Source organism: Orcinus orca, chromosome 7 (genome assembly GCF_937001465.1).
Source record: "Orcinus orca chromosome 7, mOrcOrc1.1, whole genome shotgun sequence".
NCBI lineage: Eukaryota > Metazoa > Chordata > Mammalia > Artiodactyla > Delphinidae > Orcinus > Orcinus orca.
Genome location: NC_064565.1, coordinates 10,687,538 through 10,713,673, shown reverse-complemented (window position 1 = coordinate 10,713,673; position 26,136 = coordinate 10,687,538). Strand labels below are relative to the sequence as shown.

Genomic DNA, 26,136 nt, shown 5'->3' with positions numbered 1-26,136 from the left:
GGCCGGGCTGACAGGCTGGGCCGACGCAGGGGAGGCCACAGCCAGTGCAGAAGACTCAGAAGTGACCTTCAACTTTAAACAGGAGAAGGCAGGCAAAAACCCCCATTTTGCGGGGAGGTGTTTTCAGGAATCACTCGGCCTTTGTCTTTTCACACACTGGCTCTGCGGGGCTGAATGGAGCCACTGCAGTGGGAGGACACGTTCCCCCTGGGTTTGCCGAGCGGGTAGCAGGCTGAGGCCCCACGTGTGATGTCCAGGAGGGGCTGAGGCTGGGTCTGCATGGGGCGTCCGCTCCCCGTTCCTGCACGGCTCCGCTCCGGTAAGAGAGAGGACGCCTCCTCACAGACCCGGAGGGTCAAGCACTCGCTGGGCGGGGAAGCTCTGGTGACTAGGAAGCGGCCCCCTCCGCCCCCTGGCACGGCTGTGACTGCCCTTCCTCCTTTCTGCAGGCAGGGGATGGGGACGGATGGGGAGTTGGGCTGGATGCCTGAGCCTCCAGGTCGAGACTGTGGGAAGAGGAAGAAGAGACCCTCAGACCTTAGGGTCTGAACACAGCCTTTCCAGAGTCCTGTGTGCGACAGTGCCCACTGGAGGAAGTGCAGGGGCCGGTTCCTGAGGCCCCCGGCCCTCCACTGTCCAGCAACGGCCAGCCCTACAAGCGAGCACAACGGATCGGTTTCCATGAAGAAAAAGCAGTGAGACCCGTGATCACGTCAGGACCCAGACATCAACTGGGACAGAGAACGACAATTCATCGGCGCTGGCGGGCAGAGAACCACGTCACCTGCGCAGCATTTATGCCCCGGCCTTTAACTGAATCTGACCTTGAGAAAACAGACGCACGCGGACCTTAAGAGAGGCAACCGGCCTATACTAAAATGCCAACGCTAAGACAGATGAAGGAAAGCAGTGGGTGGGGCTCTGTCTAGCTAAAGGACACAGTAGAGGCGTGACAGCTGAGCACTGCAAGGGTCACAGAAACATTCTGAGGACACTGCACGGACCACCGGAAAATCTGGATGCGGGCTGTGCATCAGCTAATATTATGTTAAAGTTTAGGAATATGATAATGGTTTTGTGTGTGTGTGTGTGATGCGTGCGCACAGAGACAGAAAACGAGTGGGAGTGCAGGATAACAAAATGTGACACGTGTTAATCCAGGGGAATCTCAGCTAAGGGTTTATGGTGTCCACGACCTACTCTTTCAACCTGTCATTGGCAATGTTTCAAGATCAAAGTTGAGGGGAAGGAGGCTCAGAAGGTAAGCACACGATGCCTGTGCTGCTCTGTCTGTCTTCCCTTGAGCGGGCCTCGTCTTTTCAAGTCTTATAATTAATGACTGATAAGTTATTCTTTCTTTGGCCACGCCGCGCGGCTTGTGGGATCTTGGTTCCCTGACCAGGGATGGATTCTGGGCCCTCGGCAGTGAAAGTGCAGAGTCCTAACCACTGGACCGCCAGGGAAGTCCCTAAGTTATTCTTTGCGGTGATGACAGTCACATTTCTTACTTTCACAAAACAAGGCTTAGTGACACAGTGTGTTAACTCCTCTCTTACTGGGCCGCCACCTGCTCCTGAGGGAAGCCCGTCTGCTCCTGTGTGATTCCTGTGAGCTCACAGATGCTCATTTCGAAAATCAAACCAGGACGGCGCCACGCCAGGCGCGTTGCTATGTGACCACAGACCACACACACCAGCGCTCCTTTTCAGGGTTTATTTCATCTGCTAACATTCATCTTGACCTAGACAAAAACAATTAGATGATTATGACTTGCGTTTCCATCATCAACTCATTTTTTTGTATGAGTCACCAAAAGGTTTCTTCTCAACACTTTTTTTTTTTTTTTAATAAGAAGCTATAAATAAATAAAGCTTTAAACGCTCCTGGGTTCAAGTTAAACTCTTCCAGTTCCCAAAACGTTCACAGACTCATTGCTTGGACAGTTCTCTCGTCCCTCACGCCTCCTCCGAGAGAGGACATCGAAGGCCTGGGGTGGTGGGAGCAGGGAGCTGCTCGCTCACTGCATGTTTGCTTCTGTCCCTCAGCCCTGGGAAGAGCCCTGGGGAGGCCATCCCTTCCCTGGAGCCCCAGCCCGTGGTGTTGGAGGAGATGCTGCAGGCACAAGAAGCCTTTACCTCAAAGCAGGCGTCCTGAGCCGGCAGTGCTGGACGGGAGACCCAAGTGGCCGAGGGGCACTGCCAGCTGGTGCTGTCACTGGCACCCCTGCCTGGATGCTGGCCGGAGCCAGGACCTCCTTCCAGATGCAGTGAAGAAACCGAGGAGACCGTGTGACTTGGGACAACGGGCCATGAGTTAAAACACTCCATTATGTACAAAACACATCCTGCACTCGGGCCACACCCTCAGGAGCGCACCTTGGGGAGGGCTGCTTGAGCCAGGCCGCTGGCCGGGTGCCCGGGGGGCTCACGCACCACAGCGCTCCTCCCGGTGGGAGGCCACAGCAAGCCCCTAGCGTCGCGGGTGCTTGTGCAGGACCCCAGAGCTCTCGTGAACGTGTCCCGCCCTCCTCCCTGGAGCGCGCCCGCCCCAGATGAGTACTGGCGCAGACCCCCATGCTGACCTTCACACCCCTTTAAAGGAGCTGCCTGAGCACTCACCTCCTCAGCATGATGTGTCCGCTCTCGGGGGCCTGTTGACTGCGCTGTCCTTGGACTGCAAGATGAAGTGGCCAGCGCAGGAAGCTGGCGGGCGGGGGGCGGGGGGGGGGGCGGCTCAGGCCAGACAGGCAAAGACTAAAGCACCCTTGCGGTGCTCACGGCTCCCTCATTCCACAGGAGGGCAGCTAGGGTGGCCAAGGGGAACCTGGGGCAGGGAACCCTGGCAGGATCTGCCCATGAGGCTGTCGGGGGCCCGGGGCCCTCACCACCCTCGAGTCTGGCCTGCAGCTGCCGGGCACGTGTGCTTCCTCTCCTGGGGAGATGGGGTGCCCATCCACCGTGGGCGTGGGGCTCACACTCAGCTCCCCAGAACCAGGTCTCGGGCCTCATGTCGTGGGGGGCGGGGCGCACGTCCAGAGGCGACGCTGGCCTGGCCTCCCCGAGCACAGGAGGGATGGGCATGGGGCAAGTGTCTACAGTGGACTGAACATGGCTTCTCCAATCTGCAGGGCTGCGGGGAACAGGCCTGACCAGCTGGTAGGGGCAAGGGCGCAGGAAAATGCGGGGAGAGCCCGGGGTCGGGGGGCTGTGTATCTGGGTATTAGGGGAGCCACCCAGAGCTGTTTCTTCCAATCCTGGAGGAGAATCTGAAAGCCCGAGTACCCTTTCCTGGCTGTCCTGAACCACCGTGGCCCCAAAGTATGGCTCGTGGGCAGTGGCTGTGGTCTGCAGAGTTCCAGCCAACGGAGGCTTGACTGAACTTTATACACGGGGCTGTGGGGGGAATGGGTCTAAGTCCCACATAAATGTCCAAGTCATGGGCTTGGGGCTGGGGGCAGCCCACTGACAAAGCCCAGAGGGTCAGAAAGGACAATGCAGGGGGAGAGCTCTTGATTTCTGTCCCCCTTCCTGTCTGAGCTGGTCTGGCTGGGAGGTCTGCCTGGACACAGGTGGAAGCATCCTCACCTATGGCCTTCCTACTCCTGGGATGCCCTCCGCCCCTGCAAGGGGGCAGTGCAGCATGGGGACCATCTCCCCACAGCGCCCCTTGCTCTGGGGACTGAGGAAAACGGGGTGGGGGACCCCAGGTGATGTGCTTTGATCTCTTGACCCGAAGCATGAAGCCACACTGTGGGTTTTGACCTTGGGCTAGAGAGGGGAGTGGGCTTCCCAGGGGCTGGACTAGAGTCTTCTTGGCTTTAGATGGGGTGGGCCCTGACCCTGAAGATGGGTGAGCTGGGAACTCCATTCCTGAGGCTACCTCAGAGGGCTGCCGTGTCTCCACGCAGGCCTTGGGGCCAGGGGTTCCCTGGAGGCTGAGCTACCTGCAGGGGGGAGTGGGGGGGGAGCGGGCGTGTGCCTGGTGGGCGTGACCACACACCTGGCCTGGCAGGTCCGCCTTCCACTGCATTGGATTTTTCTAGTCTTCAAACCTGTGGCCGTTGTGACCAGGAGGACAGGAGAACGGGGATGTACCTGCTCCCAGTCCTGCAGGCCTGGCTGGGGGGTCCTCCAAGCACCCTTCCCTCTGACCCAGTGGGTTCCCACGTTGATTTCTCAGAGCCCCAGCCTGGGAGGGTGGGAAGAACCGACCCACCAGGCCCACCCCTTCCCCTCCCTCAGCCGTCCATCCGTCTTCTGGCAAGCGGACGGGGGTCCTCTTCCCACGGAGCTCTGGGGGCCGAGTGTGTTGGTCAGTCTGCCTGGTCCCACCTGCCCCCGCCGGCCGCCACTACCACTTCTCGATGATGTGGCTCATGTAGTCCTCGGTGGGCACGCGGCCGGGCTCCTCGGCGTCCCCCCGCGGCGGCGCCTCCTTGGCCCGGTGCAGCAGGCGCTCCTCGCGGCTCCGGAGGCGCTGCTGCCGGCGCTCCAGCTGCCGCCTGTACTGGTAGCGCTGCTGGAAGAGGTCCCTGGCGTAGTCGTAGAGCTGCACGTCCAGGTCGTTGAGCTCCTCGATGCGCCGGATGGTGTCCTCGCCCACCTCCACGCCGCCCGCCCGCGTGCTGTTGTACTGCATGAAGGGACGGATGAACTTGAGGTTGAACGTCCGCTCGAACAGGTACTGCGTCTTGCGCTGGAACTCGGTCAGGCCAAAGAAGGCCATGCCCCGCAGGTTCTTCTTGGCGCTGTCCAGCAGCAGCTGGGCCCGCTTGCCCTCGGGGATGAAGGACAGGTTGTAGCAGCCCACCAGGCTCAGGTCGGCCAGCATGCGCACCTGGCGGTTGCTGGCCAGGTTGTAGGGGCAGTCCATGAACTCCTGCAGCGTGCAGCCCGACCAGTCCGTGCCCTCGTAGCAGGGCGGCAGCTCCTCGGGCGTGGGCGTGCGCCCGTCGCACATGTGCAGCGATGTCTTCCACGTGGCCCCCCGCTGCACGTGCCGCCACTCGCTCAGGTAGCGGGACACGGGGTCTCGCAGCAGGGTGATGTAGTAGAACTTCCTGCAACGAGACGGGGAGCGGGGGGGAGGTGAGGCCGGGGCGTAAGGCAGGGATGGGGCATGTAGGGACCACTGGGTGGTGAAGGAGCGGGGAGGCTGCAGCCCTGAGTCGGATGGCTCTGCTCAGCGCCTATGCTATGCGACCCCCGGGGAGTGGCTTCACCTCTGAGATTAGCCATCACATCTCAGGTCTCCAAAGGCCCACTGCTGAATGAGAAACCCAGGTGTGAGATGTGATGTAACCTGCAAAGGTCTCAGGCCACCACCACAATAACGAGCGTGACCGCTGCAGTGTCCTGCAGGGCCCAGCCCTGGTGCCCTCCTGAACCCTGGCCCAGGGTCTCCTCTGGGGCCTTCCCCCGAGCCCCAGGCGTGCCCTCCTGCCTGCTCGCACCTTGGGAGGGACAACCTGACTTTGCCCTGCAGGGCGTGGAGGAGAGTGGCCCCAGGGTCCACACTACCTGGTACCAGACGTTTAGAGAGCTGTCACAGTGGCAGGCTTGGTGCAGCCCAAGGGGTCACTGAAAAGTCACTCACAGTCCCAGGCTGCATGGCAGGTCTGGGCCAGGGCCTCCCACTGGGCCCACTCCACCCCAGGCTCCTGCAGAGCTCCAGTGGGGGAGGGGCACCAGGAGACCACCCAGCCCCCGGGGTGCGCCGTAACTCATAATTTTTATCGTCTCCCAGGAACTGTTCCAACCCCCAAGGAGTTGGGCACCGATGCCACCTCCCCACGCTGTGGGTAAGGGGCATCCGTCCGTACCATGGGAGAGCTGACTCAAGGAGGGCTGTGCCCCCTTCTCCTCGCTCCCTCGGGGTGAGAGGCAGCGGGATGATTCAGGTCCCTGCAGGGTGTGCTGTGATGATCGGCCCCAGTGCCAGGAACTGTGATGGGCCTGGTGGGTGTGGGTCGCCCCAGGGGGGGTTTGCGGCTCTTCTCGGAGCCCCACCTCCAGGGCTGGCAGAGCAGCTGCCTGTGCAGGTGGGGCAGGTCCCAGGGGGAACCAGGGCCTGGGGCGAGCAGCCTAGAGTGTCCTCGGAAGTGGGCAGCAGGGGCCCACTGGGTCCCACACACCACTCCTGGGGGGGTCCATCCCCCCTCCCCCGGCCCCTGCCTGATGGCAGCATGGAAGCTGCCCCCACACTGCCCCCTCCTCACTGAGGCCCAACAAGAGCAGCCCTCGCACTGCCCTCTGGGAAGCCACGGGGGCACAAGACACGTCGCAGGGTCTGGCAGTGCCCTGATCTGACCGCATCTCCCAGGGGGCAAGGGGGCCCTGGGGTGCGGGCATGATAACTAGCAAGGGCGAAGGTGACGGGGTACCACCGGGGGTCACCCCAGCCTTAGGGGGGCACATTCAGAAAACCACAGGAATGGCAGACAGTGGGAGAAGGCCTGGGCAGAGGGCACCCAGGGGGCTGGGGGAGGGAGTCCGCAGGGAGGAGACGGCAGGATGGGCATCCTGACTCCTGAGCCCTCCGCGAAGCCTGGGCTCTCCCGTCTGTGCCTCGGGCCCCCGTCAGCTCTCATGCGCCCCGCCCCAGCCCAGGTGCTGACAGCGCGCTCCTGGCCTCTGCAGGCGGTCATGTCCCAGCCCCTGGGGTGGGGTGGGGGTGGCTGGCAGCCCCGATGTGACCCCCTCCCCCAGCTCCTGTGGAATGTGCCCTGGTGGCTCTGGCTGCCCCTGGGAGAAGAACAAAGGCCCACCTGTGCCCTCTCAGCTCCTCTCTGACCACTGGGACCGCCCCACCCCCTGCTTGCTGGCTCCCAAGAAGACACCCCAGGGCCTTTGCACGAACTCTGTCCTCCCTCTATTTCATCAGCTGACTCTGACTCATACCCTAGACCTCAGCCAGAACCACTTCCCAGAGAAGCCTCGTCCTGCAGACACGGCTCCCTCTTGGGCTTCTGTCACAGTGGTAACTTTCCACTGACCTCTCAGCTCACCCTGCGGTAGGGAGGGGGCGGCGGGGAGCTGGTTCCTGTGTGTGCGCCGAGCAGGGCCGTGGTGCCTCTCTGGGGACAAGACTGGGATGGGCCAGATGGTCCAAGACAGAAGGTGCCTCGGGGCAGGCCCCTCACACAGCACCTTCAGCCCCCGGTGGAGGAAATCAAGCCTTGAGAGGTTAGGCAGCTACCTGGAGGCCTCCAGTGGCTTCAGCACTGGGGTAGGGCGGGAGGCCAGGCCCCTCTCTGCAGACCCTGGTTAGGTGGACTGGCACGGGTGACAGAGACCTTCAACACAGCCAGGACGAGGAGGTCAGTTCATCCCAGGGCCAGCCTTCTAGAGACCTAGTATGTGACATTTATAAATCCTGACCACGACAACTGCTTCTAAAGAGGCCACGACAGACAGGCAGACACAGAGATACACCTAGAAACGCACGTGGACAAACACAGTGCTGCGTGCAGGCTGCTGGCACACACCATGTCCACTGCTGAGCCCGGCTGGTCCCTTGTCCCGTCCTCGGCCCTCCCCACCCCGTGTGCACACGGGCAGGCCAGCGTGGTAGATTCTCCTGGACACAGAAAACCAGAGTATGACGTGTCAGCGGACAAAGATTTGTCTACGTGGCCCCACCGAAGCCACGCGGGGTTCAACCTGGTTGCAAGGTGACCTCTGATGGCAAGAACTCACGGTGCACAGCGGGGCACCAGCGCCCGCCCCAGCGTCTGTGTCCCCACAGGCCTCTGCAGTCGCGTAGGCCTGGAGCCCTGCGTCAGCACTTGTCACCGCCCACCACGAGGGCAGGCTTGGAGAAGCCCAGCTGCCCCCCAGACCCTCATGGATCTCAATGTACCCTTGAGAGGGGGACGGGGCCGCTAGCCCTCCTGCGGCGTGCTGGAGCCAGAGCCGACTGAGCCCCCTGGGCCCCTGGGCTCACGCTGGCCCCCGCGGCTCCCCTGTGCACCACATGGGTGCTGAGTGGGACGGCCTTGCTCATCGCTGCGTCCCTGGGTGCTGGCCTGGCTGGACAGGAGCAGGGGCTCGCCCGTGGTGACCGGGGCGGTGGTGTTCGGATGGGCCGTGCTGAGCCTTCTCTGTTCAGGACATTCAGGCCCTGGGCCCCCGATTCTGTCCTCCCAACACGGCCTGTGGAGACTAAGGGTCCAGGCAGACCCTAGACCCTGTGTGAGGGGCCAGCGGCCCCTGGTCACTGCCCAGCCCCAGCCCCGCTCCTGCCTGGACGGCACGGGAGCCCCTGTGGGTGTGCACCCCTGACCTTGGGCGGCCTCCTCAGGAGCGCATGCGCCTGACCCCCAGCTCCGCTTGCTGGTCCACCCCGGCCCTTGCCTGCTCCGCTGTCCTGACACAGCAGGCACCCGTGGCCACAGGCCTGTGCCCCGGCCACCCTCTGTTCAGCACGCCTGCTCCCGTCTCACTCGCTCTGCGCCCCCCTTGCCCGTTAGGCACATCAGCAGACAGGGCAGCTTTCCTGGCCACTGAAGGGGGAGCGAGGGCACTGATCGAAAGTGAGCAGATGGCAGGTGTGGTGGGGGCAGAAGACCCCCCAGACGACCGACTGTCCACGTCCAGGCAGCTCCCTGCCCAGGACGAAACCAGATGTGTGTTCTCTGGAGGCGCTCACGGCTCAGAGACACGAAGAACTGGGCAGGGGGCCAAACGACGGCCGGCACGCTCATGGGGGACCCAGCTTCTGCCCCAGCCTCACCCCAGAGGAAACTGCAGGGTTTCTGCCCCAGAGCAAAGTTCCCCCTGCACTCACATCTGGGGTCCCCCACAAACAGGGGGCCTTCTGCCTCTCACCCTCCAGCAGGATCTGCCCATCCAGGCCGTCCAACTGCTAACCAACAAGGGTTCCAGAAGGACAGAGAGGACATGGCGGAGGAGATGATGAAAGAAACAATGAGAAGTCAAGCACTTAATTCATTTCGAGCGAAATGGCTCGCCCACTGCCCAGCAAATGAACGTGGAGACCAGACCCAAGATTACAGAGATGACCCATGAAGCACGTGGACAGAAAACCAGAACACGTAACGAGTGGGACTCAACTTCTCTATGGAACACCATATGCTAAGAATCAATGGAGAGATGGCTTCAAAATGCTGACGGGAAATAGACCAACTGTATCTCATACCCAGCCAAGCTTCACACCCGTGAAGGCTTGGGAAATTTATTTTCTGTGAATCCTGCTCTAGGAAGATACTGGAGTATGTATCTCATATAGTAGATGAGAAAAAAAAAAAAAAAAAGTGTGGGACACAGAAGCTTGAACCCAGGAGAGATCCCAGATGTCCACTGGGCATCCCGCTGGGTCTGTCAGGAGAAGAGGGATGGGGCTTCCAGAAAGAGGGGCCCAGACAGATGACCTGACAAAACACATCACTGGTGGAAAAAAAAAATCGATCTTTGGAATCACCTGGAAAAAAAGGAGTCTATGAAGATGGAGGACAAAGCAAGTAAAAAGTAGGGCTGGGCTTCCCTGGTGGCGCAGTGGTTGAGAGTCCGCCTGCCGATGCAGGGGACGCGGGTTCGTGCCCCTGTCCGGGAAGATCCCACATGCCGCGGAGCGGCTGGGCCCGTGAGCCATGGCCGCTGAGCCTGCGCGTCCGGAGCCTGCGCTCCGCAACGGGAGAGGCCACAGCAGTGAGAGGTCTGCGTACCGCAAAAAACAAAAAAAGAAAAAAAAAGAAAAAAAAAAGGAGGGCAATCGTTAATTCTAGGAAAAACGAAAAGTTACATTAAAAAAAAAACGAAGTATGTTACTAGGCTCAGAAGAAAACAATGGTTTTAGAGACATCATGATATAAACAGTGGTAAGTGATTGAATAAAAACTTGAGCTTTAACTCTCCTTGGAGAATGGGTGGGGTGTGGAGAAGGATAAGGGCAAAAGAACACTTCATCTATCAAAACAGAAAGTACACAGATAACATTTAAATCAATGAAACAAGAAATATCACTATACATGACTCAGAAACATGGAAGTCAATACATGAAGACTACCAAAAAGAGGGGCAAGAGGTCCTTTGGGGAAGCTGGAAAGGAAAAGTAGATCTGTTGGTTTTTATCATAAACCGCTTGGAGCTATTTGTCTTTAAGCATGTGTGAATTCTTGTAACTAAAAACACTAAAACAATGTGGAAACAGGCTTAAAAAGAAACATATGGAGAGACGCTCCCCTTCATTAGTCATCGAGGGAACAGCACACTCCGCCACAATGTGATACCCACTGGAGCAGCAAAACAAAGTGGGGCAAGGCCAACTTCTGACAAATGCTTACCGGGACAGCTGTTGTGGAGCGACTTCACGGGTAGGCGGAGGGCGCACACACGCTCACCCCGTGACCCTCACACTCACCACGCCCCCACGAGTCCTCTCCTAGGCACACGTCATGGGGAGGCCTCGCCCATGCGCCCTGGGAGATGTGGACAAGACAGTCCACAGCGCTCTGCTGGTGAGAGCCCCAAACATCCACCGCAGAGGCATGCGTACACCAATGGGGTACATTCTTCCAACAGAACACTGCCCAGCAACAGACAGGAACAAACGACAGCGACTCACGGCAGCTCGGGTGAATGTGATGAATAAGATGTTGCAGAAAGAATGCAGATAAGAATATGTAACAGAGTGCAACGATATGGTTGATCAAGTTTCTAAAAATAAAACCCAAGAAAATGCTATTTAGTGATACGTACATACGTACTGAAAACAGTGGAAAGAAAAGGCGATGAGGGGATACGCAGGAGCCCTCCAGTCAGAGCTTAGCCTTGGTGTCTCGGGGGGCGGTGGCGGGGGAGGCAGGGAACGCGCTAGCCCGTGGTGGCGTCCGTGGCACTGATCACGCCCTCGTGCTTAAGGCAGGAGCGAGGGTGCAGGCGTGCATCCTTGGGCTTTATTCCCTATGTACATTCACGCAACTTCTTTTGTATTTCCCAAACACCGTGTGATAAGGAAAGCAGTTTTAAAACCAAGGTTTTCCAGGGCGGCCTGCGAGGCCCCTGCTGGCCTTGCAGGTGGACCAGCGTTCTTGCCAAACCTGGAGCCTCAGTTCCTCAAAGCGTCTGGTGTCCCCTCCCACCTCTGTGCCAGCCAATTCCAGGTGTCTGCAGCCCTTTCCCTACCCCTGACCCCTTCCTACATGCTAGTGTGAGTGTGAGTGGCTCCACGGGGGAGGGGAGGACCCCTTGGGGGCATCACCTCTGGGGACTGTGAGGGTGGCCAGTCTTCTGGGTCAGTCGGGGCCGCCCTGTGGCTTGTGAACTAACCACGTGATGCTAAGCCAGCTGCTCCTGCCTCCGGGAAGGAACCACAGCTCCTCCGGAGCTGGAGCTCCCAGCTGATGGCCGGCTTCCCATCCAGGAGGGCCTTGGGGTGCAAACAGTGCGTCCCACCCCCTGGGGCTCCCCTTTCCTGCTGCCAATCCAAAGGCGGGAGACCAGGGACCCTGTTTAGTGACTTGGCGGGCAAATTATGCTCTGTCAGGGTGGGAGGCTTCTGGCATCTTCTGCAAGCACAGCCCTAACCCACATCTTGGCCTAAGTGGGAGCCCACTGTACCCCAGCTTCCAGGGCAGGTCTCCGTGGAGCGGGGCTGCCTGCTACATCCCAGGACAGACCCAGGGAGCGGCGCAGAGCACGCCCCAGCCCAGACCGTCCTGCCTGTGAGTCGGGGGCAGGATTCACAGCGCTGTCACCCTAGCGGGGCACACACTGGGACCGCAGGGATGACAAGGAAGCCCTGCTCACACCTCTTCCTCTGAAGCTTCCACCACTGGCTGCTCGCCACCATCTAGCCAGCCAGCCGGCACCCCACACGGTCCACTGCTGGCGGCAGGACGTGGCATGAGGTCGTCCCTCTGCAGCTGTGTGCAAGGTCATTCGGGCCGCCACCACGCGCCATCCCTCTCCCCAGGGTCTTCACCCCACCCTCTCACCCCAATGAGGGCAAGCTCTTGGAAGGCAGGCCTATGTACTGGGGACACCGCAGTGCCCTGCTCAGCGCGGAGACAGCCCATGGCATCCAGGGCCCACTGCCCCGCGGTGGGCTGGGTGATGGCCACGGGAGTGTGTTCAGTGCCCAGGCTCGGCCGAGGGTGCACGTGCGGCCTGTGCACAGGGAGGGGGCCTCACGCTCAGTACCTCTGCCTTCAGCACCCAAGCTGCCCACGGAACCCATTGGATTGGGGGCTGTCCCCCGGGAAGTGGGCGGAGCCACAGTGGGAACAGCTGCAGCTGGGTGGGCGGAAACGGGGTGAGGAAGGAGTTGGAAGCCTGTGGCCCTGCCCTGGCACTCCATGGACGCACAGCAAAGGACATAAACCAGCAATGCCCCCAGGGCCCTGACAACGGCACCAGTGCCCACTGCCAACAGGCTTGTGACGTACCAGGCAGAGCCCGGGACCCAGGCACTGCTCCCCTTTCACAGAGGATAAGCCCAGGCTCAGAGGCGGGCAGGGCTCTTAGAGCGCTCTGGGCTGCGTGGGGCGGAACCAACAAGGGCAGCAGGAGGTGATGAATGGCACCGCTCACCAATGGGGCAGGTCAGGAAGGCTTCTCAGAGACGGTGGGGACACAGCCCTTCGTGACCTGAGAAGGGGGCAGTGCAGGCTTGAGGTGCAGGCGGGGCCGGACAGAGAAGGGTCTTGTTCATTTATAGGAAAACAAGCTCGGATGGGAAGTGGAACAGAGTGCAAATTCACGTGGATTCAAAGACAGAACATAGGACTTCAAAGAAACTTCGTGTCGTGGAACAATTCTAGCCTGCCCGGTCTACCACCACTCCCAAGAGCCCACACGAACCGACCGCGTCACGCTTCCTTGCATTTAATTACGCCCTGTTTAATGCTGTCTGCGACCTGGGCTGTTCTGACGTTTTTGTGTGCCCTGGTTCGGTGCATCCCACCATCATGTACATCCTAGTGAACAAGGAATGTGTTTTGTTCTAGGGTGCAAACACTGCTGTCAGGGAGCGGCCAGCTCTGAAGTTTTAAGAGTCTGAGTTCTCACGGGACCAGCAGCCAGGAAGCCCTGCTTTATTGATGACAAACACTCAGACGGCCTCTGGGAAGATTCTGCAAGGTGCAGCTTTGCACTCCTTCCTTGGAAGGTGACAGCTGCGAGGTGGCTGAGTGGCAGGGGCTGGGGGGCCTGCCCTGCCGCAGGGCTGGGATCAGGGAGAGGGCCCTTCTCGCTGGCCTCAGAAGCCCCTCCCCCTCCTGCCCGCTGTTGTGGGCATCGGGCAAGTCGGAGCCCACAGTCCCGACTGGGAGGCCCGCTCTGTATCCTGCATACTTTATCAATGATGAGGAAACCTGGTTCGCAGAGATGGGTGGCTGATGCAAGGCTCGGAAGCAGAAACGGCCCCTCCCCTCCCTCGGGTCACACCCATGGCTGGAGGAGCTTCCCTCTTCTGCCCCAAACCCCACTCCTGGCCCTCCTCCTGGGAGCCGGGAGAGCCGGGGTGGGTGCACAATTCTGTGGCTGGGAGAGGGGCTGGATCAGCAATTACGCTTCCAGAAGGAGTCTGCTCTAAAGAGAAGGGCTGAGATGTGGCAAGTCTGCTGCAGGATGCTGGTGGCACGCCGGCCATTACAGGAGACACGGACGCAGAAGTCAGTGGCAGACACACACAGCAGACGGTCCTGCAGCCAAGGGCGCAGGTGCTCACAAGGCTGCTGGTGCACAGAAGGGCCTGTGCCTACCTGTGCGGAGACAGAAGGCGTTATTAAGTGGCTCTCCGGAGATCGAAACCATGGATTTCCCCCAACATTTTATTATGAGAAACTCAAACTTAAAGAAAAGTTGAAAGTTCAGTGAACACTCATATGCCCAGATGGGTGACACTAACATTTTTGGGGATTTCCCGGGTGGTCCAGTGGTTAAGAATCCAACTTCCAATGCAGGGGACGTGGGTTTGATCCCTGGTCAGGGAACTAAGATCCCACATGCTGCGGGGCAACTAAGCCCATGCACCACAACCACTGAGCCCATACGCCACAACTAGGGAACCTGTGTGCCGCAACTTCTGAGCCTGTGCGCCACAACCAGAGAGCCCACATGCCGCAACTACTGAGCCCACGTGCCACAACTAGAGAAGCCTGTGCACCGCAACAAAGACCCAGTGCGGCCAAAAAAGAACACAACAGAAAAACAAAAAACTCCATTTCCTTCTTTACATACTCTATTGCCTGCAGTGAGCACACGTCATTTACGTAACTGAAATCAAGTAATAAAGGTTATAAAACATCCCTGTTGCTTGGGGTGCAAAGAGGCCATCAGAAACAGCCAGCTTTGCAAGCTCTGTGCTCACGTGTCCTCTGTGATAGGATGCCAGCTGCCCGCTCCGCTCTGGGCTGGGGGCTCCAAGGGCAGGGCTTTTGTGAACAAGGCTCTAACTCAAGGAACAAACTCAGACCCTGAAACGAAGGTGGATTTTTCTACCAGTGCTAGCAGAGCTGCAGCTCCCTAATTGCGGGTGAGGACACTGTTATTTAGCATTAGAATTACAACTTTTTTTTTTTTTTTTAAAGAAATACTGTTGTATTACTTCCAGATATACAGTCACTGAAAAAAAATTAATGCCATAGGGGGATTGGCTTCACTGCCACTTTCTCCCCCAGGACGAGCTTTGGGGTCCCAGAGCAGCAAGGGAAACTCTGTGAGGGGTACCTGAGGCCCCCTCTACCCCAACTCTGTACTGTGGTCTCCCAGGGACCAGGAGTCCCTTCATGAGGACAGAGGCCACACTGTGAAGCCAGTATCCAGACGGTTAATTTTCAAAAAAAACCATACTCTGAGAGGTCTCTGGAACTTCAGAGGGAGGACCCCGGGGAGAACTTGCCATGGGGCCTGCTCAGGGGTGCAGGAACCTCCCAAAGCTTTGCTCTGATGAGCGTCCCACCCCAGGGCCTGGGGAGCATCCCGGGGTGGGGGTGCCGGCTTGCTTTCCAAGGTCTGGGTCCCCCTCCCAGCAGGAAGATGACACCCTTCGGGAGGTCATGGCGTGTACCACCTTGGTCATTAGGTCACTGAGTTGGGCCCTCATCAGCACTGCGTGCTGCTCACCTAGGCCAGGTGCCCCCCAGAGCCCACGGCTGAGTGAGCAGCGTGGGCCCATGTGAGAGGGGTCCGCTGGGAGGAGAGGCGGGCCCTGCTCTGAGCGGCATGGCTGGGGAGCTGGACCATCCCCGGCAGCACAAGAGTGAACCAGCTGATGGAACGGACAGTCTCTACTGGCTCTGGCCAGCACTCACCTCCCTGCACCAAAGCACGGCGCCCCTCCCGGGTACCTGCAGGAGAAACCCAGCTCAGCAAGCGCTGAGCTGGCAGTGTGGGCTGGGGAGCCCCTCTCCAGATGCAGGTAGGAGACGCTGGCCTCAGGCCTTTCTTCCTGGGCAACGTGTCCGCAGAGCGGCTATGAACTCATAGCTGTTATTTTTGTCGATTAACTGACTCTGTTTCCCAAAATACCTGGCTTGGGAGAGCAGCCCCGCGGCATCAGTGGTCAGGTGCTGTGCGCACACAGGCGGGCCAGTCCTCCCAGAGCCCCTGCGCCCCAGACAGGCAGAGCCTAAAGCGGACACGGTCCTTGGCAGGACCAGAATGGAAGCTCTGGGGCTGGCGCAGGCCCCTCGCTGGTCATCCCAGCTGGACGGGTGGCGAGGAGAATGCCGGCCCAAGGCCACCTGGGCACGGGAGCCCTGTCGTCCTTCCCCAGCAGGCTGGGGCCCAGCTGGCCTCACAGCTCTGCTCCCTGCCCTGCCCACCTCCAACAAGGTGGGAAGGCCCTCCTTGGCTCACCCAGGGAGCTGAATTCTTACGGACAGCGGGGAGAGAGTCCGGCTACTGGGAGTGGCGCTCACGTGGGCCCCCAGGTGGCTCCACAGGTTTAGGAAACAGCATGGAAATCCCTGAGGAGAAAGAAGCCCAGGAAGTGTCTCATAGCCCGGTGTGGCTGTGTGACTAAGCTTGGCCATCAGGATGTCCTTAGAGACAGCTCCCCCCGCACACCGTTCTCCTGTTGGCTGCAGCACGCATGTGACTGCAGAGGGCCAGCAGTCGTCTTGGACCGTGAAGCAGAAGCCTTGCTTTCTGGGGGTGGTAGGGCCAGAGAAAGAGCCTGGGTTCCTGGTGCTTCCTGCTGCTGCACCACCTGCCTGGCCTGCCTACGCTGGGCTCCTTTTCAAAGAGAGAGGAATCAACTGCTACCCTACTCCATCTACTCCGGACCAATGCACGAGGACCCAGGCACGATCAGCGGTGAGTCCAGCCAGGTCTGGGGCGAGGCATTCATTCAGTGAACCCTCAAGGCTTTACCCTGGTCATCCTGGATGCTGCCAGACACCCTACAGGAAGAAAATATTCCCATTTTGCACATAAGGAAACTGAGGTCCAGAAAGGTTCAACAGCAAACCTGGCCACAGAGCTGGCTGGTGGCAGTGCTGGGATTGGAGCTCAGGCCCCCGGAGCCTGTAACCGCCTGGGGAGAACCGGTCACCTGCTGAGCCACAGGCCCCAGAAGGCACATGAACACATCACCTGGCAACGCTGGCCCTGGCCACCTGCTGACCACTTGCCAAACAGCAGTCAGGAGAGCTGGTATTTTTAACTAAACTATGGACTCAATTTACGATCCATTTCCTTTGAAGTACAGTGAGTTAATTAAAAGTCAGAGCGGTCTGAATAAAGAAAAAACACATCCAGACCTGCAGGGAGGACGGACCAGCCCCGAGGAGAACCACTTTACCCAGAAGCTGTGACTGTCTTCCTGATGGCCGCCCCGGGAGGGGAAGAGCCAAAGTCCTGGGCTTTGCCCGGCCCTGGACTTGGGCACCTTGGCTGTGGGATGCGGGGCGGGCCTCCCAGACAGGTTCTCCTCTGGTTCCAGCCCCGCTCCAGCCCTGCCTCCTGCTGGCTGATGACACTAATGCAGACGCAGAGCTTGGGGGAGGGCTTGACTCTCACGGGGCCCCGTGTCCCTGCCAGGGCAGGAGCGGCAGGGCTGAGAGCCGGGCTGCCGTGAGCCCGCACTGAGCCCAATGCCTCCACGGCCCTGCCCCTATGCCCTTGCCCCCCACCCCAGGGGGAAGCCCATGTCCCCAGAAGCTCCCACCTGAAGGAGGAAGGCCCGGCTGGAGGCCCAAGCCTGCTGGGGGCGTACGGGCCATGTGGGCCCCCAGCTCCAGATGCAGGCCTTTCTGACCACCTGCTTCCAGGGCCTCTGGGATTCTGCGCCTGGAGGGATGGACACGGCTCGCAGGGGAGTGCTGGCCTGGCCCTCGCACGCAGTGCGCCCACTGCCCCCAGGGCCGGTCTGTACAAGCCATGGGGAGGGGGCCGTCAGAGTTGCGTGGAGGTGCCAGGACCCAAAAAGGGAGTGGGTGAGGGTGAGGGGGCTGTCTGACCCCGGGCTGCGGGGCCTGGGGATGGGACCTTCACGGCAAGGCCCCTCCCCAGGCATCCTCCACGCGCACATCTCCTGCCAGGCTAAATCCTGCCTGGAGGCTCACACGCTGTCTCTCTACCCACGTGGGTGCCCTGGCTGCCAATTACTGCCTAGTGCTGGCTCAGAGGGGCACTGCTGGGAGCTGAGAGCCCGCCTCCCTTCCCTGGGCCAGCAGGGACACACGGGCGCTCTGTCCCAGTAAGGAGACAGTAGGGCGAGAGCTGTCCCTGTGATATGAGGCATCCTCGCAGAGGGGGCGGGTCAAGCATCAGACTCTGCCGCACCCCCCCACCCCGTCCCCACCTCCATGCCGGCCCCTCGGAGCCCGTTACTGCCTCCTGTGCCTCCCAGGCTCCTGCAAGGATCGGGTGAAAGGGAATGTGTCAAGCAGCCTTGCGGCCTAGGCGATCCACAAAGGTGAGGAACTCGCAGCCCGGGGAGGTACAGAGGCGGGGAGCTGGGGGACCACATCCCTCTGCGTCCGGGATCGGCACCCTGCCTGGGACCCCATGGCCCCCTCCCGTGGGACTTATCCTTTCCTCCGTCACAGGAGCGCGTGCTGTGTGTGGGACCGGTGCAGCCCTGCCCTCCTGCAGCATCTGAAGGACTGGGCCTGTGACCGTGAGACACCCAGATGAACAAGTGCCAAGAGATCGGGTGCCGGATGCAGGGTCAGGGTCAGGCAGGGCCTCTAAGGTGTGACCTTTAACCTCAGCTCCGAAGGAGGAGGCCTGGCAGAGGGCAGGGGTGGGGGTGGGGCAGCACTCCTGCAGAGGAGAGGCCCAGGGCAGGCCGGGGGCAGGCACACCACGGCACAGACCAGCTCATCTAAGTGCACAGGTTGGTGAGAAGCAGAAAGGAGGTCTTGGGTTCAACGAGGAAAGAACGTTATCAAACCGTGGGAAAAAGGAAATTCCCGTCCTTGTTTCAAAATTCCAAGTGGCTGAAAAAATCCCTATGAAGGAAGCCGAGCGTTCTGAGTTCAGGCTTCGGAAGCACCTCTGCGGTCGGCTTCCCCCTCCCCGACAGCACTTAGAGCTCCGCGGGCGGGTGAAAAGCTTCCCTTGATTTCTACACAACGTTAGCACAATGTCAGGGCAGCAGAGCAGGCTACCTCAGCCCCTGGCTCCACGGCCCAGAGAATCCGAGGCACTGCCGATCGGGTGGGGGACGGCAAGGGGGTCCCCAAGGCAGGAGGGCCCCCCGAGTGCATTCCAGGGGCTGCAGCCCCTGCCTCCCCCTCAAGGCAAGGACCCCACGTCTGCAGGAAGCTTGAGCTTGTCCTCCCCAGCCCCCGACCTCTGTGATCCCACTGGACCCTCACAAGGCCCCCCAGGACAGCCACGGTGTGACTTAACCACCAGGCCAACACACACTGGGGGGAGCTGTGCGCACCGAAGGGAGGAAAGGCCCAAAGCCAGAGCTGGGTACCACGAGGGGCAGAGCTGGTGGCCGCAGGTGTGGCCGCAGGCTGGTCCCGCCTGGGCCTCCAGCCAGGCCCCAGCACGTCTGCCCTCCTGGCTCCAGCCTGTGTGCCGGTCACTCTCCATTCCTGACCAGGGGTGATCGCCCTGCAAGAACCTCAGTGGACACGTCCAGCAGTGGGGGCTCGGGTGCCCCACCCACGAAGGTGCAGGTGAGGTCTCCTTCCCAGATGCACACAGGGACAGACCGTACTGTGCCTGGCAACGGCGCACAGACCTACAACAGACCTCCCACAGCACTGATGCCGGGCCCCTGACCACCCCTCCTGGCAGGTGACCAGAAAGGCTGCGGCTGCGGGGGGTTCTGGGAGCCCTGCCCAGGGTCGGGGCCACAGGAGGATATACTGGCAATGTCCTCCCAGCTGACGTAAGGCTTACGCCCCACCTACCCAAGCATGGGCCTTTCCAGAGACGTCCCCTCCAATGAGCAAAGAATGGCTTTCTGGGAGCTTGTCTGCTGTTCCCAAACCCTGAGGTGTGGCCTCAGCCTTGGACTGTCGACCGAGTGTCACAAGCGGTGCTCCTCCGGGCTGTCCGAAGGCCGTGGGGAGCCTCCCTCCACCCCCCAACTCCACCAGGCTCCCGCCTGGGCTCCCAGGCGGTGCTCCAGCTAAGGGAGCCCGGGACCCAGCCCGGCACTTGCGGGGCCCCGCGGGGCTGCCGTTCATATCTCGTGCCTGCCCCCCTGGTGCTTTCTGGCTTTCCACACCGGCGGGGAGGCTTCCCTTCCATCTGAACACGCACGCCCCCGCCCCGGGGAGGAGGGAAGGTGACCGAGGAGGGAAGGTGACCGAGCCCTGCTCCGTCCCCGGGTGCAGACGTGCGCTCGCCGACTGGGCCCGAGACCTGCCTCCAGAGCCTTCATCTCACTTGTCCTGCCCGCAGGCCTCTGCTGGCGCTTGTCCCCCTCGTCCTCCCAGCCTGTAACCGCCGAGTGTGGCCCCGGGCACACAGCACGCACGCCCGGCTCCCCCTGCCCCGGCCGTAGCCTCTGGGTCTCTGTGCCAGGGACGCATCCTACGGCAGTCAAGACCCAGCACAGAAGGCCCACGCGGCGGGGCACAGCTCAGTGGACACGGCCCCCGCCAGGTGACAAACAGTCCAGGGCCTAAAACGAGCTCAGGGAACTCGAAACCTACGCCCAGTGACTCCACGGCGACAGGGACAGCCCTTCTGGGGACTCTGCATGACACAGGAACACACGTACGTACGCGTGATGAGCAAACGCACCACATCAAAGCTCACGTTACAGCTTGACGCCAGCTCTGGAAAACACAGAAACTGGGCCCAGGGGAAAGACGGGGCAGAAACACAACACACGCCAAACGTGGAGGGGGCTCGTCCCCGGGCCTGGAGCTCTGGGCAACTTTTTCTTCCGCTTTCAGTTTTTTGTATTTTTCCAATTTCATACAATCAAGCCTGAAATTACAAAACAAACAGATTAAAGGCCTTCTGTGTACCTGATCTAACCTGATTTTCTCACTAGAGGTTCGGAGTCAGAGGCCTGGGAGGCCCTGGGCCTCCCCCGTGGCTGTGCAGACGTCTCCAAAGCCACGAGACCACCAGTCATCTGCCTGTTTGGGGGTCAGGAGGGCCGGAGCTGGTCTGGGGACCACTGGGGGCATCCGTGGCACCCCCTCCAGGCTCAGCCTGCTGACCCCACGGCTGGGGGCTGGCTTCACGCCCCACAACACGCCTGCTCCCACGAGCGAACCCCTGCGAATCCTTCCCTCTCGCGCGGCCGCACGGAGCCTGTGAACGGAGCGGAGGGGGCTGGCACGTGCCCCCCGCTCCGCGCACACACATCCTCCCACACAGGCAGAGTCGGCCAGGGGATGATGGCCTCACAAGCTCTTTGAACAGGAACTGTTTTTCCCCAGACACAGAAATCCAGGGCCGAAAGGGCACACCCCAGACAGGAGCCGCGTCATGCCCAGGTGGACTGCTTTCTCCTGGCCTGTGGGCCCTGCGCTCCCGGAGGGGCAACCATCCCGTGAGCTGGGAGCGCAGTCACCTCAGCAGTGACCCTTGGTCCTGGGGGCCAGAGAAAGGACCTTTCCAGAACCAGGAACCGCCAGGCCGCCTCAGGGGCCCCTCCACCATGTGCTTCTGTGGCTGGCGGTGGGGCGTAGCTGGCACACACTTGCTTTACTCCTGCGACCTCTGGGGCGGGCACCGCTGTCAGATGCCCTCTGCAGACGGGCAAACGTCCGCCGCTGAAGTTCCGCGGTTATCAGGGGCGTCCACCCCCGGTGCGTGTGTCTGCCGCTGACTGACCCCAGACACAGGGTCTCCAGGAGCTGGGGCAGGACGCACCGGGAACGGGGCCCCCTACCTGCCACGAGCTCGGCCACTTAGCTGCTGTGTGGCCCTGACGGGTAACCCAAGGAATGTCTCTGCATCTGTTTCCTCACCACATGATACAGACACCATGCCCCCCACATGAGGGAGGCCATCCGGGGACCTCCAGCCCAGCCAGAGGGAAGGAGAGGAGGGCCGCGAGGGAAGGAAACAGCCAGAACGAACTCATCTGCTCTCGCCAAGCGTGGGTAGGGGTACTGGGAGAACGTGCGAGAGAGAGAGAGAGAGAGAGAGACAGAGAGAGAGAGAGAGAGGGAGGGAGGGAGAGGGAGAGGGAGGGAGGGAGGGAGGGAGGGAGGGAGGGAGAGAGGGAGGGAGGGAGAGAGGGAGGGAGGGAGAGAGGGAGGGAGGGAGACGGAAGCCGTCAGTCAAATATAAAAACCACAAGTAGCCCCATAGGCTTAAAAACAAAACAAAACAAAAAAACAAAGCAGTCGTTCAAAATCTTCCTACATGTTAGAACAAGAGACAGCACATACCTACCGGCACGTATGCCAAGATGACAGATGTTAACAAGCAGTGTGTCTAAGTGAAAGCACTAAAGTTTTACTACTATTTCAACTGCTTTGCAGGTTTGACATTTTTTCAAAATAAAAAGTGGGGGGGATAATTCCTACAAAAAAAATGTCTACCCAATTTTAAAAGAACAGATTATCAAACTCTCCTAGATAACAGCAAAGAAATGCATGTGCTCACCCCCAGCTCATTCTATGAGGCCAACGAAATCACACACACGAGAAGAAAGGAAAATTACAGCTCTTTTCATTCTCAATATAGACGTAAAAAACTGCAAACAGAAATCTTATCGAATCAAATCCAGTAGAGCCTATAAAAGATAAGACACCATGACCACGTCAGGTGATCCCAGGTACGCAAGGATGGTTTAATACGAGAAAATCCATGTATCTGATTCATCGCATCCACGGATTACAGACGTCCACAGATGTGTAAGGAGTGCTTGCTAAAATTAAATATTATTCATGACTGCAAGAGGATTCCCTTAACCTGATAAAGTATCCAAAAGAACCCAGAAGCAACATGGTCCTCACGGGGAGGAGTCAGCTGCATTTCCTCGAAGACAAGGAGTGGGGCAAAGATGCCCACTCCCTGGGCCGCGACTCTCCGCTCCTGCGATAAAATGACAGCAAGGACCCTGTCTGCCCACCTCGTCTCTGCTGAGCACCTGTGTGCAGGCACCGGGCTGGGGCTTCACCCTCAGAGCCTGGGCACGGGAGGGGGCTGCTTCGCACGCCTTGTGCTCTCTGCCGGGTCCCGGAGCGCCTGGCGTTAGGGTCTGGGCGGCTCTCGGAGGGCTGAGGGTTCTGGGGGTTTGGGGCAGCCACGCAACCGGAGCAGCGGTAGCCTTACTGGCCTGCATCCTCCCTGTGCGGAGCCTCCTGGGGCCTGGGCCTTGGGCAGGGAGGGCCCCCGGCCCCAGGTGAGCTCCGCGGGTGCGTCCGCCAGAGTGCCCGCTTCTGAGTGAGCTCAGTGGGCTAGCTTCTGGTCCCCCGAGGGAGAGGCCCTGGCTGCATGACCTGGGGTCTCCAGAGGCCGGTGCCCCGTCTGGAGCAAGGGGATTGGCGGTGCTCACACGGTGGCAGGATGGGGGCCACGCCTCTCCAAGCCTGCTTCCTGCTTCCTTGATCAGCGGGCCCCTTCTCTGTCTGTGGGAGATGTGGGTGTGCTCAGGGAACAGAGCAGGCCCCTGGACAGACCCGGAGGGGAACAGCCCCTGCAAGGATGAGTTCTAACAGCTCTGCCCCGAGCGCAAAAGGCCCTGGGCCCAGACAGAGCCTGCTCACGCTTCATCGACCTCCTTGACCCCAGGGTGGCCACAGGGAGAGGGTCTGGCCCAGGAGAAGGCCTCTGCATGCCCGGCAGAGGAGCCCGGGCCTGTCTGGGGGTGGAGGGAGCCAGCTGGGGGAGGCTGAGCTGGGCAGCGGTGAGCAGAAAGGCCTGGACAGCAAGAGCTGGTGCAGGAGGCCAGTGGCCGGGGCTGAGGAAGCACCAGGTCCTCCCACTGTCACGGGGACCAACTTGGGTGAAAGGGGTGTGACCTGAGAGGGGCCACGCCCAGCTACCCACGCCCGTCCTTTCCCGGAGCCCAAGTCTGGCAGGACAGTGGCTTGGACGGGATCCCGGCCCATCGTGCACTACACACTCAGGCCTGGCATTTGAGGTAGGGACACCCACGCCACATGCAGACGAGGAAGCAGCGGGCCCAGGCCTATACCAGCCTGGACACAGAAACACTCAGGGCTCGAGCCTTGTGCTCAAGGGGAAAGTGTGCTCGGTGCCCAGGAGCTCAGGGACCTGCTTGCCAGGAGAAGCCGGCTCTCCAGGCCTGGCTGATGGGAGACGACGGGGAAGGATGCCAGCGTCCAGGCGAGCACCCTATCCCTGGGGGAACGCTGACAGTCTAACTGGGAAGCCCGGGCATGACGCCAATGTGAACGGGCAGCGCCAGCACATGAGGCCAGAGCTCTCCTGGCTGTAGGCGCTGAGCAGAAGCCCGGGCTGTCCTGCAAGGGGTGTCCCGGCGCTCAGGTGGGGACAGCGGTGCCCTGAAGCAGGGGAGCGGTGATGGGGAAGTGAGTAGGGCCCTACGCTCGGGGCGCTCTGCGGGCTGCAGGCCAGGGCACGAGGTGTGACTCACTGGGAGCACGGGGGCGGAGTGGGGGGGCCCGGCAGGGTACAGTCAGCTGGCAGGCTCCATCTTGAAAAGACGGCCTGATTCACATGGGAGGATGCCCGAGACGCAGGAGATCCCGAGAAAGGCCACGCAAGGAGCTGCGGCTGGGCCTCTGCCTGGTCACTAGGCTCCTCTCCTGGGGCAGCAGACAGGCCCCAGCCCCGACAGGCTGCTGCGCCTCCCACTGCGGCAGCAGGCAGAACCTGCGGGGCCCCCCTCCCGGCTCAGAGGCGGGGCGTGGCCAGTGTGCAGGAACCTGGGGGAGGGAGGGGCAGTAGCCCAGGCTTTGTACCTCGGGACCCTGACTGTGGGGCGTCACCCCCCTCAGGGCATCTCTAGGCAAGTCCAAGGGGCTGCAGCACAGGGTTATCCCCCCACTGGAGGGCAGGCCCCCAGACACACAGGGTCATGCCAACGTTCCCACCTGGACACATCTGTCTCCCCAAGGTTCAGGGAGGGCAAAACCCATGGCCAGGGCCTGTCTGTGGGGTTCCTGGTGGGCCTGGCCCGCTGGGAGCTCAGGGCGGGTCTATGGAGAGCCACCCCGCTGCTGCGGACCCCTGCCCCTGGCACAGCTGAACCTGGGCCCACCCCAGCCCGGGTCCTCCCAGCACGTCCGAGGGACTCTGGAGGCCCTTCGAGTTATTTGGAGACACAGGCCCTTTTCGGGACCGAGGTCCCCGTGCCATTGGAGCCCACTTAGCCCCTCAGCACCACCTTGGGAGCAAGGGCTGACAGGTCAAGGGAGGACCGCATTCCTGCCACGACCAGGTGTGGCCCATGGCTGCCCGCTGCGTGCCAGGTCCCCGGGGGAGGGGGCTCCCTTAGGGGTCTGAGTCCAGGCTGGCCTCCCTCCTGTCTGGCCCCACGTGCTTCACCCACTGTGACAGCGCCTGCCCCTCCCTCCCACTCCTGCTCTGACCCGCTCCTGCTGCAAAGGGGTCCTGGAGGCCACCCTGGGGGTACCCAGGCCCACGTCTGGGGTCCTGTGTGTGGCTACAGGCCCCTCAGCTGGGCAGGACCTGAAAGCTTCTGTCTCAGGGACGCCGGTGGAGCTGCTCCCCTGCTCAGCAACCCTCCAGGCTGTGCTCTCCTGTCCCAACAGCCAAGCCCTCGGCGTGGGCAGGGGCCCCCAGGCGGACCAGGCACTCCCGTGCCCAACTGCGCGCCCGCTCCCTTGCCGAGGAGTGCTGCTACCCAGTCCTGCTCCGGGGAACCTCCTCCTCTCCTTTTTCCCCTTGGACCCTCTCCACCCTGGCCCACCTCTCAACCATGGCGTGGCACACAACATGGGGCTCTTCTCCTCTCCTGGCCTGTCTCCCACTAGCCTGGCCCGTCTGCCCAGGTGCCCAGGGCCGGCACAGGGCCTGAGTGAGGACTCAGAACAACTCGGGCTCTGAGGCTGGGAACGAAACTGACCAGGGAGCGTGACGCTCACCCCGAGACGTCCAGCAAAAGCAGTCCGTGGTGGTAACCTCGGCCACCATCGCCCATCCACCGGGCAACTTTCTGGCACAGAGTGGGGAGGTCAGGAGAGCAGCTTCCGGACTTCCCAGAAACCGCGGCTCCGCGACCCCTAGACAGGAAGGGGCCCTCCAGGTTGAAGGAGCGGCTGCAGTTGCAAACCACGGGCCCCAAGAGACCTGGGGATGGACTCCCTGCTGTCTGAGGCCACCCCTCAGGGTGTGTGTGGCCCGCATGGAGAAGCAGGGAGGGCCTGGGCGTGGATGGTACCCCCAGGACCCAGAAGAGGAAGGCGCTGCAAGATGGGGTTTGAGTGCGTCCTGGAGGGCGGGACCAAGCCCCACCCCTTCTGTACCCCAGGGCCGATCCTGCCCGGGACTCTGGGCTGAGGCGTGAGGGTACACGAGGAGGGGGCCTCACTGCCAGGCCCCAGGAGGACTCAGAAGTCGGGACACACGCATCTAAAACTTCTCACAAGGAAGAAGAAAAACATGGCCCGAACTGTGTCTGGAGAGTGAGCCGAAGGGCCGTGGCCTCCAGCCCTCCAGGGCGCTGCCGCGGCCCTTCCTGCCGGATGAGAAGGCTTCCCACTGCGCGTCCAGGGCCCTGGCTGCTGAGGGATGGCTTCAGAGGCAAAGGCCCCTGCACCGTCCCTGACGTGACACCAAT

The 26,136-nt window shown here is 60.9% G+C and overlaps 1 protein-coding gene across 6 annotated transcripts in view; it reads right to left on the bottom strand.

The window, feature by feature from the left end:
* Positions 1-1,699: 1,699 nt before the first annotated feature.
* The window catches only part of HS6ST1 (heparan sulfate 6-O-sulfotransferase 1), a 43,031-nt gene continuing 18,594 nt past the window's right edge, over positions 1,700-26,136 (bottom strand). Inside the window, exons 2-4 of one of the 6 annotated variants that reach the window (XR_004475221.2) lie at positions 4,332-5,059; positions 2,619-2,702; positions 1,700-2,292 (exon numbers count right to left, since the gene is read on the bottom strand). Coding sequence is in view for 2 of the 6 variants with exons in the window: in XM_033400188.2 (XP_033256079.1) it covers positions 4,351-5,059 (709 nt within the window). In the remaining 4 variants the exon portion in view is untranslated. Of the gene's footprint in view, positions 5,060-26,136 lie in introns of all 6 variants that reach the window. The other 5 variants (XR_004475218.2, XR_004475219.2, XR_004475217.2 and 2 more) reach the window with 5 other exon arrangements.